Here is a 14,526-nt window from a genome sequence, read left to right as displayed (position 1 = left end):
CACGTCTGCCTTCGCGCAACGCAGTTTGCCCCCGGTCGTACGCCGCGGCCGAAGTGCTGCCGTGCAGCTCGCACTGACGTTCACACGCGGAACGGCCTCGTCCGCTTCGGTGTTGTGAGCGGCTCCTTCAGAAAAGAGTAGGTGCGGCTTTTGTCTCCTGCGCCGGCTTTAGAGGTGATGCGTCTAACCTGCCGTGGTATCCGGTTTGGGGTGTGGGCGCGTTGCTCCGGGGAGAAGCGCCAGCCCCTGGCGGGGTCCCTCCCCCGCGGGTCCGCGTCCCCGGGTCGTGTCGCGGGCGGCGGGCGGCGGGCGTCCTCCCGGGGTGGATGTCTGCGTCGTGGTCCTCAGCGACAGAACACGATTTTAAAGCGCCCAGACACAAAGAGTATTATTCGGACTCTTAAGGAACCAGAAGGAAGCTGTTAGAAAGAAAAAACTTAGCTTAAAAAATAAAGGTCTTTTCGTGTATTTTCCAAGTTCAAGTTTCACATTGCCCAGGATGGTTGGCTTCCACCTACGCCGAACCTTCTCGAAAAGTTTCAGACATACAGAGAAAAGGATTGAGCAAGTATAGTAACCGTCCCGGTACTCTCCACCTGGATCCACTCTGACGTTTAGCCAGTTACTTCCCCCCCTCTCTGTACTTTTTAATCTAAAACATTAGAAGTGAGTAGCAGCTGTTACTTTTTAGTGCCAAGTACTTACAGAATGCCGTTATCACGTCTAAGAAAATGAACAAAATGACATCTATTACATATTTAGATTTCATTCATGGTCTCACAGTTGCTTTTTGAGGCTGATATTTTCATTTTTATTTATTTATTTATTTATTTATTTATTTATTTATTTATTTATTTATTTATTTATTTAAGACTGGTATTTTTAATACTTTTCACCATCCAGGATCCATTTCAGGTTTATACACCACATTTGGTTGTTTGACCTCGTACTCATTTTTAGTCAAGAATGTGGGAAGGATTTTATAGGAGATCTTGCATATAGTTGATGCATGTTAAGGAGTTGGCTGGCATTAAGGGTGGAGGGGAGTGATTCTGCTATAGTATATTTCTTTTGGCTTCTCCTTCCCTTAAGAATCTCAAAGATATTACCCAGTTCCAATATTTTTTTTTTCAGGTTATTTTCGTTAATCTAGATCCATTAATAGTATTTGTAACTGAGAAAAGCCACAATTGGAAAGGGATTCATACTTGTTTTTACTAGAATACTGTTTTTTAAGGTCTTTGGAGGGGTATTCTTGTCTCTGTGTGTGTCTGCGCGTGCATATGTTTTTCTTACATAGGAACAATTTTTTCTTGTGTTAGGTGAATATGCTGTAAATTGCCATAAAACATGTGGTCTCTTCTTTTTTGTGAAACTTGGATGTAATGGCTTTAGCTGGAAGTTAGCATCTTTCAACAAAGTGTAACTTAGCATTCATCCTCCACAGTTTGGCCTTTAGCTGCCTCTGTAAGCTCCTTTTCCTCCTGTTTTTTGTTTAGCTAATCCTCCTTCCAAAGTAAAGTAATTTTCCCCTTAGTCACTGTCCCTATTCACCCTTGCTTGTTCTTTTACATAGTGTTGGTTGTGTTTCTCCTTTGGCCTAGGAATGCTCCTCTGCCCTTTTTCTCATTGTCAGATCCTGTATTGAAGGGCCTGTTCACATCCCTCACATCTTCTCACTAGGACGAAACCTCTTCCTTCTTTGACCAGCCATGGCTCTTTATCTCTACTTGTCTTGGAGTACTTTCTTCCTTCTGTTTTGAATAACATGTATTTATCATTTCTGTGAGGCTGTCCATAAATCTATATCATCTTTATATCTGCCACTTTACTGATCAGCTGTTGGTGCATAGTAAATAGCTGTCAACTGCATAATTAGATATTCTGTAATAAATATCTTCACTTTTCTAGTAACGGACCATTTGATCCAATCAGATTAACGGTAGCTAATGTTAGCTTTTAGGCTGACTATAGAATCAACTTCCGCAGTTATAGCTTTATATTTTAATGTGACAATGGATAAATTTAAATTTCTTACAAGAAATGCTGTGTGCTTTTTCTTTTTAAGATTTTATTCATTTATTTGACACAGAGAGGCCGAGAGAGAAAGTACAGACAAGAGGAGTAGCAGAGGGAGAAGAATCAGGCTCCCTGCCAAGATGGGAACCTGATGTGAGGCTTGATCCCAGGATCCTGGGATCATGACCTGAGCCAAAGGCAGATGCTTAACTGACTGAGCCACCTGGGCGCCCTGCTTTGTGCTTTCTTTTAATTTCTCATTTTAAACCTTCTTTTTTTTTTTTTTTTTAAAGATTTTATTTATTCGTGAGACAGAGAGAGGGGGGGGGGCACAGACACAGGCAGAGGGAGAAGCAGGCACCATGCAAGGAGCCTGACATGGGACTCCATCCCGGGACTCCAGGATCAGGCCCTGGGCTGAAGGTGGCGCTAAACCATTGAGCCACCCGGGCTGCCCTAAACCTTCATTTTCTGTATAGATTATTTAGAATGGGGTTGTAGAAAGTTTTTCACCTGTATTGGACTAGACATGTTGACAATTCATGAACCACCTCCTTACATCATTAGAAAAACTAAGAAAGACTGGAAGATGAGTGTTATTAAGAGGCACTGCCCCTTGGGAGATGACCCTTTCCCTGAGAATCCTGAACCTTAGCCTCATACAGTATGATTAACAAGAAGCTGTCTTTGTGAGAATCATCTGCTGAGAACTGTACTGGGGGAACTTGAAATGACCTTTGGAGGGAGATGATGAGGGAGAGGCACTAATGCTGTCAAGAAATTTCCAGGCTGGTGTAGGAAAGCTGGACTCATCTTTTTATGATGTTCTTATTCGTTTCAGTGTATTCAAAATATTCCATCAGTGGGACATTTTCATCAAGGAAAGAAAACATGAATATGTAAGCCTCTTTTGGAACGCACCAGCAGAAAAACTAGTTATTACTTATCTTTGTTCTTTTCCTTTGTTCATTCCTTTCCTAGCTTTTTTTGGATTTAGCTTTTCCCTGGAGTGGACTGCAACTTAATTCTTGAGGCTGAGCATTGCTGTTAGTTAAATGGCCATCTGTATGTAAAAGACTACATCTTGGGGATTAACTGGAGGTGTTTAGCTCCTTCATCCACGGAATTCCAGTGAATGCAATTCGGTGGAATATGAACAGGAGCAGAAGACTGCAGGAAATTGCTGCTCGGACATTTCTAGAAGTGGAATGATAGAACACTTAAAACTCTTGGTATCTTTTTTTTTTTTTTTTTTTTTGGTTTGAGATTTTATTTATTTATTCATGAGACACACAGAGCATGAGAGAAAGAGAGAGGCAGAGACACAGGCAGAGGGAGAAGCAGGCTCCATGCAGGGAGCCAGACGTGGGATTCGATTCCGGGTCTCCAGGATCAGGCCCTGGGCTGAAGACAGCACTAAACCGCTGAGCTACCGGGGTTGCCCTCTTGATATCTTTAATAACATTCCAAGGAATCCCAGTTCCCCAGAGACATTTCTGGTTTAGACTCCAGCAGAGGCTGTGGAAGCCTCTGCCTCTGTAAGCTCCTTTTCCTCAGGTCGCTTGACAGGTCGCTTTCTCCACCTTAGGCTTTTCCTCAGCAGTCCTGTGACAGATGCAAGATAGGCTTGCTTCGATCTGCTAATCTTTAGGAGTACAGTGTTGTTTTATTGTCTATAGTGTTTTCTTTCTGCCTTGTTTTGTAGACTGGTCAAAAGAATGGATTTTACAGAGGCTTACTCTGACACATGCTCCACGGTTGGACTTGCTGCCAGGGAAGGCAATGTTAAAGTCTTAAGAAAACTGCTCAAAAAGGGACGTAGCGTTGATGTTGCTGATAACAGGGGATGGATGCCAATTCATGAAGCAGCTTATCACAACTCTGTAGAATGTTTACGGATGTTAATTCATGCAGGTAAAGTAAATTCAGGGTATGGGAGGCTGGGCCTACAAGCTGGATCAATAAAACATAAAAAAATCATCATGTAGGATTTATTAACAGTAGTATTTGTATTCCTTTTCTCTGACCATAAAAGAACTGTCTATGCATTATTAAGAATGATAAGATTGCTTGTCTTCAGTTATATAAGTTTGTTGTACCAGATGGACATCTATAAATGTTGTCCTTTATGTGTAACTTGCTGTGCCTGGACCATTTTTATTGTCTGAGTGAGCTCTTTTAATTAAGCATTTGGTAGTTACTGGTCATGTTTATTCTTTTTTCCTTTTCCAAACCAAAAGAACAGTGTTCTTGGAATTGTGGGTATGAGTGCTTTGTTTGAATTAGTCTTTTTTTTTTTTTTTTTTTTTTCCATTTGAGGTCATGGTAGAGAACAGGATAGACTAGGTCCCTGCCTTTATGGTGCTTATATTCCTGTCGGGGGAGACAGACAATACCTAAACATTAAACGAGATAATTTCAGATTGTAAAAGTGTTGTGGAGGGAGTAAAAGGGTAATGGGACAGAGAGTAGCCATGTGTACCTCTTTCCAACTCTGTGTTCAGTTGACTTTGTGCTTATAACCTGAGATCAGTCAAGTGAGAATATTTACATTTCAGAAATCAACCAGTGCTGTAAACCAAAGCTATAAATTTGGGCTTTTTTCCCCCCTTTCTGAGAGCCAGTAGTATATTTGTGAGCTCACTATTGAGAAAAGGACTCAGTAAAAGAGACTAAATGAGAGATTCTGAGGTTGAGGGGATAATGGTGTTTGAGCACTGCTTTGTAATAGTCATTGTATTAGATCCTTGATTTACATTATTTAATACGTACGAAATTGCTCTTGAGGTATTGTTATCCTCATTTATTGGTGAGAAGTTTACCAAGTGTCAGAGAAGCGGATTTGTCCAAAGATTATATAATAAACTAGAACCCATTTCTCTGATTCTGAAGCCCACCTTTTTTCCACTATGGCATCCTTCCAGCATTTAATCAAAGTAAACATTTTTAGCATTTAGTTTATTTAAACTGAGGTTGAATGCAACACTGTTGTAATGCTCAGTGAACCATTCACTTTTCATTGATCATGGGAATTCCGATTCCTCTTCCCCTGTGTACTTGTAATCACAGGTAGAGCTACTCAGAATTTAGACTTCTGGTGCCATAGTTCATCAGAACTAACTCATGGCTTCATGGATGGGAAAGGAAATAATCCTGTTTTTATGGCATAGATTTTTATTTGCTTTGTTTTAAGGGATGAGAGATGGCAAGGCTAAATTCCCCAAATCATAATACAGGAAGTTGGTTATGACTGCTAGGCAAATGTTCTACTAGAGTCTGTTATAGTTGACTATTCAGAGATACTAGAAAAATAGACTTTATGCCTCAGATTTTAAAAACTTTGATCGTGTTTTCAGACTTTGTTTGAAGTTAGTTCCTATAGCTTTGAGTTCCTGGTCTATCTCTACTGATAAAGGAATGAATTTAAATATTCTTTTCTAGTCAAAAAGGTCGTTCCCAATATACTGTTACTTCTTCCCATGTCAGAACAATATTGTTTATGTTGCAGTTTTTTTCCCTATAGCTGCAGAATAAACTTAGGCATGCTTTTGACTAAATGTGTTTGAATTGGCTATTCAAGTCATCTGTGTTTTCTGTTAGAAATTTTAAGTATCACCTTTATTTTTAATGACTAGACTTTTTTAGGCTTGATGTTTTTGGAGAACAAAATAGCCACACATAGTTAATAACTATGTATGTATAAGTATATGTATCAATGATGATACAAATGGTCAACTACAATTTTCTCTCTGTATTTTTATTAGAGTTCACTGTTAGGAAATAAATTGGAATAAATAATAAACTGTTATAAAACTGGAATGAATAAACTGAAATAAATCTGGTTTACATGTAGTGTGTACACAGGGATTAGGAAGTAGGGTGTGCAGAGACTAGGAAGCAGGTATATGTCTTGTTTTAGGAGGTGGTAACATTTTTGATTTTAGTCTTCCATGAGTTTGGTTGTTCTCTATAGTTGGAACTAATGTCCAAAATTCGATTAGATCTGATTATTTGATTCATTAACTAGAAAAAGACTAGAATGAGGCAGAAAGGCCACCTTAGCCTATTGGTCACTTTAAAAAATGTTTTATATGTTCTTCTGGCCCATCTCCCCTTTTGTAAATTAACTAAAGTCCATACTTTATTCAGATCCCCTGCCTTTTAAAAACAGTTTAAACTTACTTGGATGATTCAAGTTCAGGAACATTGACCAGTGAGGAATGGTAGCTATTTTGTAAAAGGTCTAGCTAGCATACAGCTACACGTGAGGATATATTTTAAAATGATAATGAAGTACAAAAATTTTTAGTCTGGAGAACTGAAGTGAGATCTCTTTTGCTTATTGGTGACAGTGTCATCTTTATATCTGTACCAGTCAACTCACAATTATGGGTTAATCTTAAAAGTTTCCAAAGCAAGTTCGACATTTCTGTTACTTGTTATACCTGTATAACATCCCTTACTGCTTATATCTGTATTTTATTTAGTTCATAATTCTCTTGTCCTTTATAGCTCTGCTAGTATATATAAAAGTGTCTTCTTATAAGACACTTTTACATAATTTCTATTTCCTTGAATTTCATTTAGTATTAGTGAACTGCCAGAGATTCTTAAAACATGCCTTTTATTAGTGTACTAAAGTTACGAAAGTGCTACATAAAACGATTGGAAACATCTTAGATATTTAGAAAGAATTTGCTTTACCTTTTCTTCAGTTTATACCCAGAATCTAGCCCAAGAATCATACATGATTTTCTCATTCAAGTTGGAGAAGAGCATTCAACTGTGGTATGGGTTACTTAAAAATTTAATATGCATGTATATGTTTTTTGCTTTAACTTTCTATTTAAAGTATTAATATAAATAACAAATTTGCTTGTCTTCTTTCCTGTATTGGAAGTTTATGTAATAGGTACGGAGCTTTTTTTTTTTTTTTTTAAATTTTTAACATTTTTTTAATTTATTCATGAGAGACACAGAAATAGGGGCAGAGACACAGGCAGAGAGAGGCAGAGAGAGAGAAGCAGGCTCCATGTAGGGAGCCCGACATGGGACTCGATCCCGGGTCTCCAGGATCACGCCCTGGGCTGAAGGCAGGCACCAAACTGCTGAGCCAACTAGGCGTCCCTAGGTACGGAGATTTTAAGCATCTTTTCATTTTAGAAGACAGTAGTGCCCTTCAGTGGGAATTAATCATGCCATTCAGTATTAAACCACTTACTAATTAAAGGTCATTTAAAATTTTGTAGTTAATTGTAGCATATCACCACCAAATATTTTTATTTGGCAAATATATGAACTAATTCATAGTACTTTTTTTAAGTTCGTGTTAAGAAAATACGCTGTCATACTGGGCATGATAACAGATGCTGAAGATCATTTGGTAGACAGGCAGTGTAACATAGGATTAAGAGTTGTGTTCAGATGGACCTGGGTTCTGCTGACCCTGCCACTAAATTAGTGTGGTCTCGGACAGGTCTTTTAATCTCTTGGTGCTTCATTTTCTTCATCTGTAAGATTAGAAATATTCCAACATTTCAGGGGCGCCTGGGTGGCTGTTGGTTAAGCTTCTGCCTTCAGCTCAGGTCATGATCCCAGGGTCCTGGGATCATGCCCCCAGTTGGGATCCCTGCTCATCCAGGAGTCAGCTTTTCCTTCATCACTGCCCCCTCTCCCCTCCGCCCCTTGGCCCTGGCCTTTGCACCTGTTCTCTCTCTCTCAACTAAATAAATAAAATCTTTAAAATCTGAAAGTGCAGCCAAGGAAGAACTTCCAAGTTGTCATAAAGGAACTGAAGTGCCCATTATGGGTTTGTCCATTATGAAGTCTTTAATACCTTTACATTTAAAACTTCAATAATTAGGGCAGCCCAGGTGGCTCAGTGGTTTAGTGCTGCCCTCAGTCCCGGGTGTGATCATGGAGACCCTGGACCGAGTCCCACATTGGGCTCCCTGCATGGGGCCTGCTTCTCCCTCTGCCTGTGTCTTTGCCCCCCCCCTCTGTCTCTCATGAATAAATAAATAAAATTAAAAAAGTTTTTCAATAATTAGAATAGAAGCAGAAACTGCTTTGCCTTGCAGTGAAAAGCAAGTAGAAGTTAAGGCATTAAAAATAGTGTTATGAGCCATTTTCCTAAGAATTTATAAGGAAAGGAAGAGAGTGAGAGGGTGGTGGTTGATAGTCTAGTTCAAGATAGGTAAGGTCCCTTTGGTCCCTATGTATCAGTTAAGAAGGACAGTTTATTATTGGAATTTCCAAAACCAATTTATATTGGGTCCGGACAGCTTTCTTAAAATGATGTTTTGGAGGGCACCTGGGTGGCATAGTCAGTTAAGCATCAGACTCTTGGTTTCGGCTAGGGTCTTGATCCTAGGGTCGTAGCTTGAGCCCTAAGTTGGATTCTGTGCTCAGTGTTGAGTCTCCTTGAGACTCTCTCCCTGTCTTTCTGCCCCTCCCCCATGTGTGCCCACTTACTCTCTCTCTGAAATAAATAGAACTTAAAAAAATAATGTTCTGGAGACTTTCCCAAATTTGCGACAATTGTGACAGTATAAAATGCTGTAATTCTGTTGAACTCCTTTAAGGGTTTAGGCCAGCTGTTTTATCTTGGTTTTACTGTTAAGAAACCTATGCTTCAGAGAGTTTGAGTAATTTACCCAAAGGGAATCCAAAGTAGATTTGGTGGAGCTAGGATTGCAGCCCAAATCTTCTAACTCTAAATCTACTGTGTTGTTAAACCAGGTTACTTTCCTGATCCAGTGGTTTTAGAGTTAGCTATTTAAATGTATTTTTTTTGATAGGTAAAATCTTTTAAGATCTCAATTTATTTTATTATTATTATTATTATTATTATTATTATTTAAAAAGGACTTTATTCATCAGAGAGAGACAGAGAGAGAGGCGGAGTCACAGGCAGAGGGAGAAGCAGGCTCCATGTAGGGAGCCCGACGTGGGACTCGATCCCGGGTCTCCAGGATCATGCCCTAGGCCGAAGGTGGCGCTAAACCGCTGAGCCACCAGGGCTGCCCTAAGATCTCAATTTAGTAGTTGACTGACTTCACTATTTTTCATCCTGAGTGAGAAGTGCCTTTTCTTTATTTCATAGATAATTGCACGGGTTTTTTTTTTTTTTTTTTCTTTCCTAACATAGGTGTGTACACAAATTGCTAAGGGTGACCCTCAGGTGAGAATTAAGCTCCCTTACTTTTTTTTTTTTTTTCCTCCCTTCCTTGAGTGGGGAGTATCTACATAAATTATTTGGAATTTTTTTGGTATTTAGAGTATCTCCTCTCTTTATTTATTCAATCATTTATGTTTTCTAGGACTCCTATGTATTAATTTTATATATTGAGTTATAATCCAAATGATGTTATTTATTTTGTTGCTCAGTTTGTTCTAGTTTTTGTCATTGAGTACCTTTCCAGATTGGCTCTTGTGTTTCCTTGACAGGACCTTATATTTTTAAGCTTTTATTTATTTGAGAGAAAGAGTGCATGAGAGAGAGAGAGAGAGAGAGAGAGAGAGAGAGAGAGAGAGAAGGAGCCAGGGGGAGGGGCAGAAGGAGAGGGAAAAGGAGATTCTCCACTGAGCAGGGAACCTAGCATAGGGCTCGATCCTGGGACTTCAAGATCATGACCTGAGCTGAAGGCAGATGCTTAACCAACTGAGCCACCCAGGTCCCCCCCCCCCCCCCCGTTTTGTTTTTTAAGCACCTTTTTTTACTTGCTGGACCTGGAGATGCTCCAGGCTCATTTTGTATATTCTGTGTGGCAACTGTAGAATCAGCTATTTTCTTAGGAGCCCTGGTTCCTTTTGTTGGAGAATGGTACTCAAAACCAAGATCTGGGCACTGAGTGTGCTCCTGGCTCCTGGCATGTCTTTACTTTTAAACTCTTTTAGCAGAGTTAGGAAATATATTAACCCATGTATATACACATACTTATAAGTATTTCTGTATCCATCTGTATCTGTATTAAAGCTAAACACAAGCTCATAAACTGATGTCTGGATTCTAATCCAGTACCATGTGGTTCATTCTAGCCTTCTTCCTTTACTTCTTTGTAACCTCTCTTCCCAAAGGTGAGACCATCACTGTCAACCATACATTCATTTGTTCGATCTTATTGTACATATATAGTGGTTTCAGAATTGTTAATCTTTTTCCCTATGCAAAACAACTTTACTCACTAGCGTGCAGCGTACTTGTACACCTTTTGTCTTTGGCCTTACAGTTTCTACTCATGATGAAACCATCTTCTAAAGTGTCATCCATTTGTAATCCAGTTAGATGGTTTTGTCACAGTCCCTATTCTATCCTGAGATTTCCCCCACTGCCTCTGCCTGGTGGGCTTTTTTTTTTTTAATTGCATACATTAGGTAAGGTTCTCTCTTTGGTTTATTTATTTTATTTTATTTTATTTTATTATTTTATTTTTTAAGATTTTATTCATTTATTCAGGAGAGAGACAGAGAGGCAGGGACATAGGCAGAGGGAGAAGCAGGATTTAATCCCAGGACCCCAGGATCCTGACCTGAGCCAAAGGCAGACATTCAACTACTGAGCCACCCAGGTGCCCCTCTCTTTGTGCCCCTCTATTTGTCTTTTAAATGGCTAGGATTAAGCTTTATCTCTCTCTTTTTTTTTTCTCAGTGAATGAGAACATCCTTTGTTTCCAAAGGAAATTTCCTTAGTGTCCTACCCTACATTGGCCTAGGTCATCATCTCTTCATTGTTTCTTTTTACTTCTGCTGGCTCCACTCCCTCAGGGGCACCCTCCTCTCTCCCTTTGTGTCAGTGCCACATTGTTTTACTTATTCTAACTTTAAGACTGGGTTTAGTATACAGAATAAGTCTAGTCTCGTCTCAGTACTTTATTTTTCTAACTTCTTTGCTATTCTTTTCTGCCCTCCCCTATCCCTATCAACTTCAGTCACTTTAACCAAGTATAAAAGCAACCAGCTGAACAACAGCCTGCTCTTTTGGCATTTTGATTAGAATGGAAAAAATGGGCATCTTTGTAATATTGAGATTTCCCATTTGGAGCTGTCTGTATATCTATATATATCTGTGTATTTCTAGTTTTTATCTTAACCTTCTAGTTTTGTGGATATCTGAATAAAGGTCAGTTTCTGACTAATCTGGGAAATACTGTTTTTTGATATGAGCTCTATTTTTAAAATTTTATTTTTTTAAGATTTTATTTATTTGAGAGCAAGAGAGGAGAGAGAGAGAGAGAGAAAGAGAATAAGCAGTGGAGAGGGGCAGAGGGGGAGAGAGAGAGAGAGAGAGAGAGAGAGAGAGAGAAGCAGACTCCCTCCTGAGCAAGAAGGCTACTGCAACGAGGGGCTCTATTGGAGGTCCTGGAGATCATGACCTGAGCGGAAAGGCAGATCCTCAACCTACTAAGCCACCCAGGTGCCTCCGTGATATGAGCTTTAAAAATATAACTGCTCTATCTTGCTGTTTAGTTGTGCATCTGTAAAGTTTGAAGCTTTTTACAAAAAGTATTTATGCTTACAAGCTGATATTTGAATATTATTATATCTTTGCCCATTTCATCAGTGGGTTACATTTAAAAGAATTACTTAAAACAGATGATTATTTTATTCAAGGACATTAAGCCTAGTTTTTCAAGAAAACATTATTTAAAGTCTTAAAATTTTTTTGTAGCCTCAAAATGCCTTCACTGTCCACCCTATAGCCCATTCTTTTATTGTGGGGTTAGACTTTTACTGTTTTGGAAGCAAAAGTAAGAAAATCACTTTTCAAAGTGACTTTTTGTAGCCTCAAAGTGACTTCAATACTATATTTTGCGGTGGAGTTAAAAAATTTTAATGTACACATTATTTACGTAATTTTAATTTTATCAGAATCTTGAGATTTTTATAACAAACCCTAGAAACCTTAAAGCAAATTAATTCTTAGAAGTTGTATGCCACTCTTTGATTTCTTTGGGGTGCATTTTATTACATTTTATTATTTTAGAAGCGTAGTCTTTATTAGCTATTAGACTGTAGTCTTAGGTTAGAAAAGGAGTATTTTAAACTACCATCATATTATTAATTGAATACAAGGAAGTAATGCTCATTTGAGATGAGACCATTTCTCATGGAAACTTAGAAATTAAGAAAAAAATCAAATTTATTAATAGCTTGCTTAAGCACAATTTTGGTGCTGTATCCTCTTCAGATCTTGCTTTTGGGTTACTTTTCAAATCCTGCCACTCCCTTTCCCCCCTCCCCACTGGAAATTAGGGAATAGAAAATGAGTTTGTGGGCAGAATTTGTGCGTTAAGAATACCAGAGGGCTTTTCACACTGTGACACCTATAGAGCTGTTTCTTGATTTTCTAGTCTGAGTTTTAAACTCAGACCTCCCATTTAAAATCATATTTTTAATATTTCTTCAAATTCTTGGAATCTTTCCTTTTTAAGCACAAGAAATAGCAGTGGTATTTTCCAGTTGACATTTCGTTTTTGTTTTTGTTTTTACAGTAGATTCATCTGAAAATTACATTAAGACAAAGACTTTTGAGGGCTTCTGTGCATTACATCTTGCTGCAAGTCAAGGACATTGGAAGATTGTACAGATTCTTTTAGAAGCTGGGGCAGATCCTAATGCAACTACTTTAGAGGAAACCACGCCACTGTTTTTAGGTAAAGTATGCTGTTTGTAGTACAGATGCAGTTTTTTATTTTTAATTTTTTTCTTAAGGAAACTAAACTTAATTTCCTCTCCACCTGCTCTACTTACAGTATGTTCTATGGCAAACATACTGCCACTTCTTGGATTCTAAAACCGAAAAGGTGTCTTTAAAGGTTTCCCTATTGTTTTCCACCCTTGAGTGATAGCATCTGGGATATCTTTAAACATTTAAAGTTGTAAAATCCATTCTGAACTGTCATTGTTGTTCTCAATATTGTTCTGAGGACTTTGCATAGCTTAAATTGTAGCAATAGTACAAGGTTACCTGTGAATGTTTTGTTTGCTTTTTCTTTGTGTTAAGAATTGAGGTTTTTATGGAAGAAATCACTAGTTAAATCTTTAATGCCAGTTAATTTGTTGCCTCTATAGATCACTATTTAGACTTCTTCAGCTATAGACTATTTTTAATTCCTTAAGGACAAAGGACAAATTCTAACAGACACACTCCTAGTACCTGTCTTTTTTTCTTCCCTCCCTCCCTCCCTCCGATCCTGTTTTTCCTTTCTTTGAACCTGTTTGTCTTTAGGGACAGTGTGGCCCTTAAAGCTTAGTGGAACATGAGAAAATTAAGAGACTAAAACATTTGTATAGGATCAGTGTATCTGGACTACACTTTTGGTCTTAGGATCTATAATTTGTATGTACATTTATTTGCTATATGCTTTGGTTTCCTCACATGTGAGATGAGAGTAATAGTACCTACACAGTAATAGTACCTACACAGTTTTTATTGGACTGAGAATAAAATGAGGTGCCTGTGAAAGTACTTTATTTCTTTTCAGCATAATGTATACCTTAAATTTATAAATAGTAAAATTCATTCTTTTAATATATAGCTCAATGAGTTTTGATGTATGCATAAAATTGTGTAATGACAGTAATAGTCAAGACAAAGGACAGCCCCATCAGCCTCCCCCCCCAAATTCCATCATACTGCCTATTTTTATTTCATAGTGCCTATTTTTGTCGTTGTTGTTAAAGATTTTATTTATTCATTCATGAGAGACATAGAAAGAGAGAGGCAGAGACATAGGCAGAGAGAGAAGCAGGCTCCATGCAGGGAGCCCGATGTGGGACTCCAGGATCAGGCCCTGGGTAGATGGTCTACTGCTGAGCGACCCAGGCGTCCCAATGCTGCCTATTTTTAATGACCCCCCCCAACTTTACCCTTAACAACTACTGATCTATTCCCCCCCCTTTTTTTTTTGCTTTTTTGCAGAATATCATAAACATATATGGAATAATACGTGTAACTTTTGAGACTGATTTCTTTCACTTAGCATAATGCTTTAGGGATTCATACATGTTGCATTATTAATAATTCATTCCTTTTTATTGCTAAGTAGGATTCCTTTATATAAATGTATCACAGTTTATCCATTTACCAGTTGATAGACATTTGAGTTGTTTTCAGTATTTGGTGATTATGAATAAATTGATGCAAATATTTGCATGCAGGTTTTGTTTGAATGTAAGTTTTAATTTTTCTTGGATTAATACCTAGGATTGTTGGGTTATGTGGTAAGTGTATGTTTAACTCTGGAAAACAATTCAGAAGTTTCTTACAAAGTGACTATACAGCTTGTATTCCCTCCCTCCAGTAATGTTTGATAGCTTCATTTGCCCCAAATGCTCACCAACAGAATTGAAAATTCTTTTTTGCTTTTAGTGGCATCTCCTTGTGCTTTTAATTTGCACTTTTACTTGCTGGTAGTGATCTAGAACATCTTTTCATGTGATTATTTGCCTTCTTTCCTTTTTCTCACCAATTACTTTTGTGTTTAGATATTTTGTTTTGAAATA

General features: G+C 38.2%; 1 protein-coding gene across 5 annotated transcripts in view; it reads left to right on the top strand.

Moving 5' to 3' along the window:
* Window positions 1–14,526, top strand: part of ASB3 (ankyrin repeat and SOCS box containing 3) — a 108,598-nt gene that overhangs the window by 25,118 nt on the left and 68,954 nt on the right. For 2 of the 5 annotated variants that reach the window (XM_055329167.1, XM_055329162.1), the window contains exons 1-4: window positions 2–137; window positions 3,001–3,251; window positions 3,725–3,933; window positions 12,513–12,674. In XM_055329167.1, coding sequence (XP_055185142.1) covers window positions 3,738–3,933; window positions 12,513–12,674 — 358 coding nt within the window. In that variant the 5' untranslated portion in view covers window positions 2–137; window positions 3,001–3,251; window positions 3,725–3,737. Of the gene's footprint in view, window position 1; window positions 142–3,000; window positions 3,252–3,724; window positions 3,934–12,512; window positions 12,675–14,526 lie in introns of those variants that run through there. The other 3 variants (XM_055329166.1, XM_055329165.1, XM_055329164.1) reach the window with 3 other exon arrangements.

Source organism: Nyctereutes procyonoides, unplaced genomic scaffold (assembly GCF_905146905.1).
Source record: "Nyctereutes procyonoides isolate TBG_1078 unplaced genomic scaffold, NYPRO_anot_genome, whole genome shotgun sequence".
NCBI classification, from domain to species: Eukaryota; Metazoa; Chordata; class Mammalia; order Carnivora; family Canidae; genus Nyctereutes; species Nyctereutes procyonoides.
This window is presented reverse-complemented; position numbering and strand designations above follow the sequence as displayed.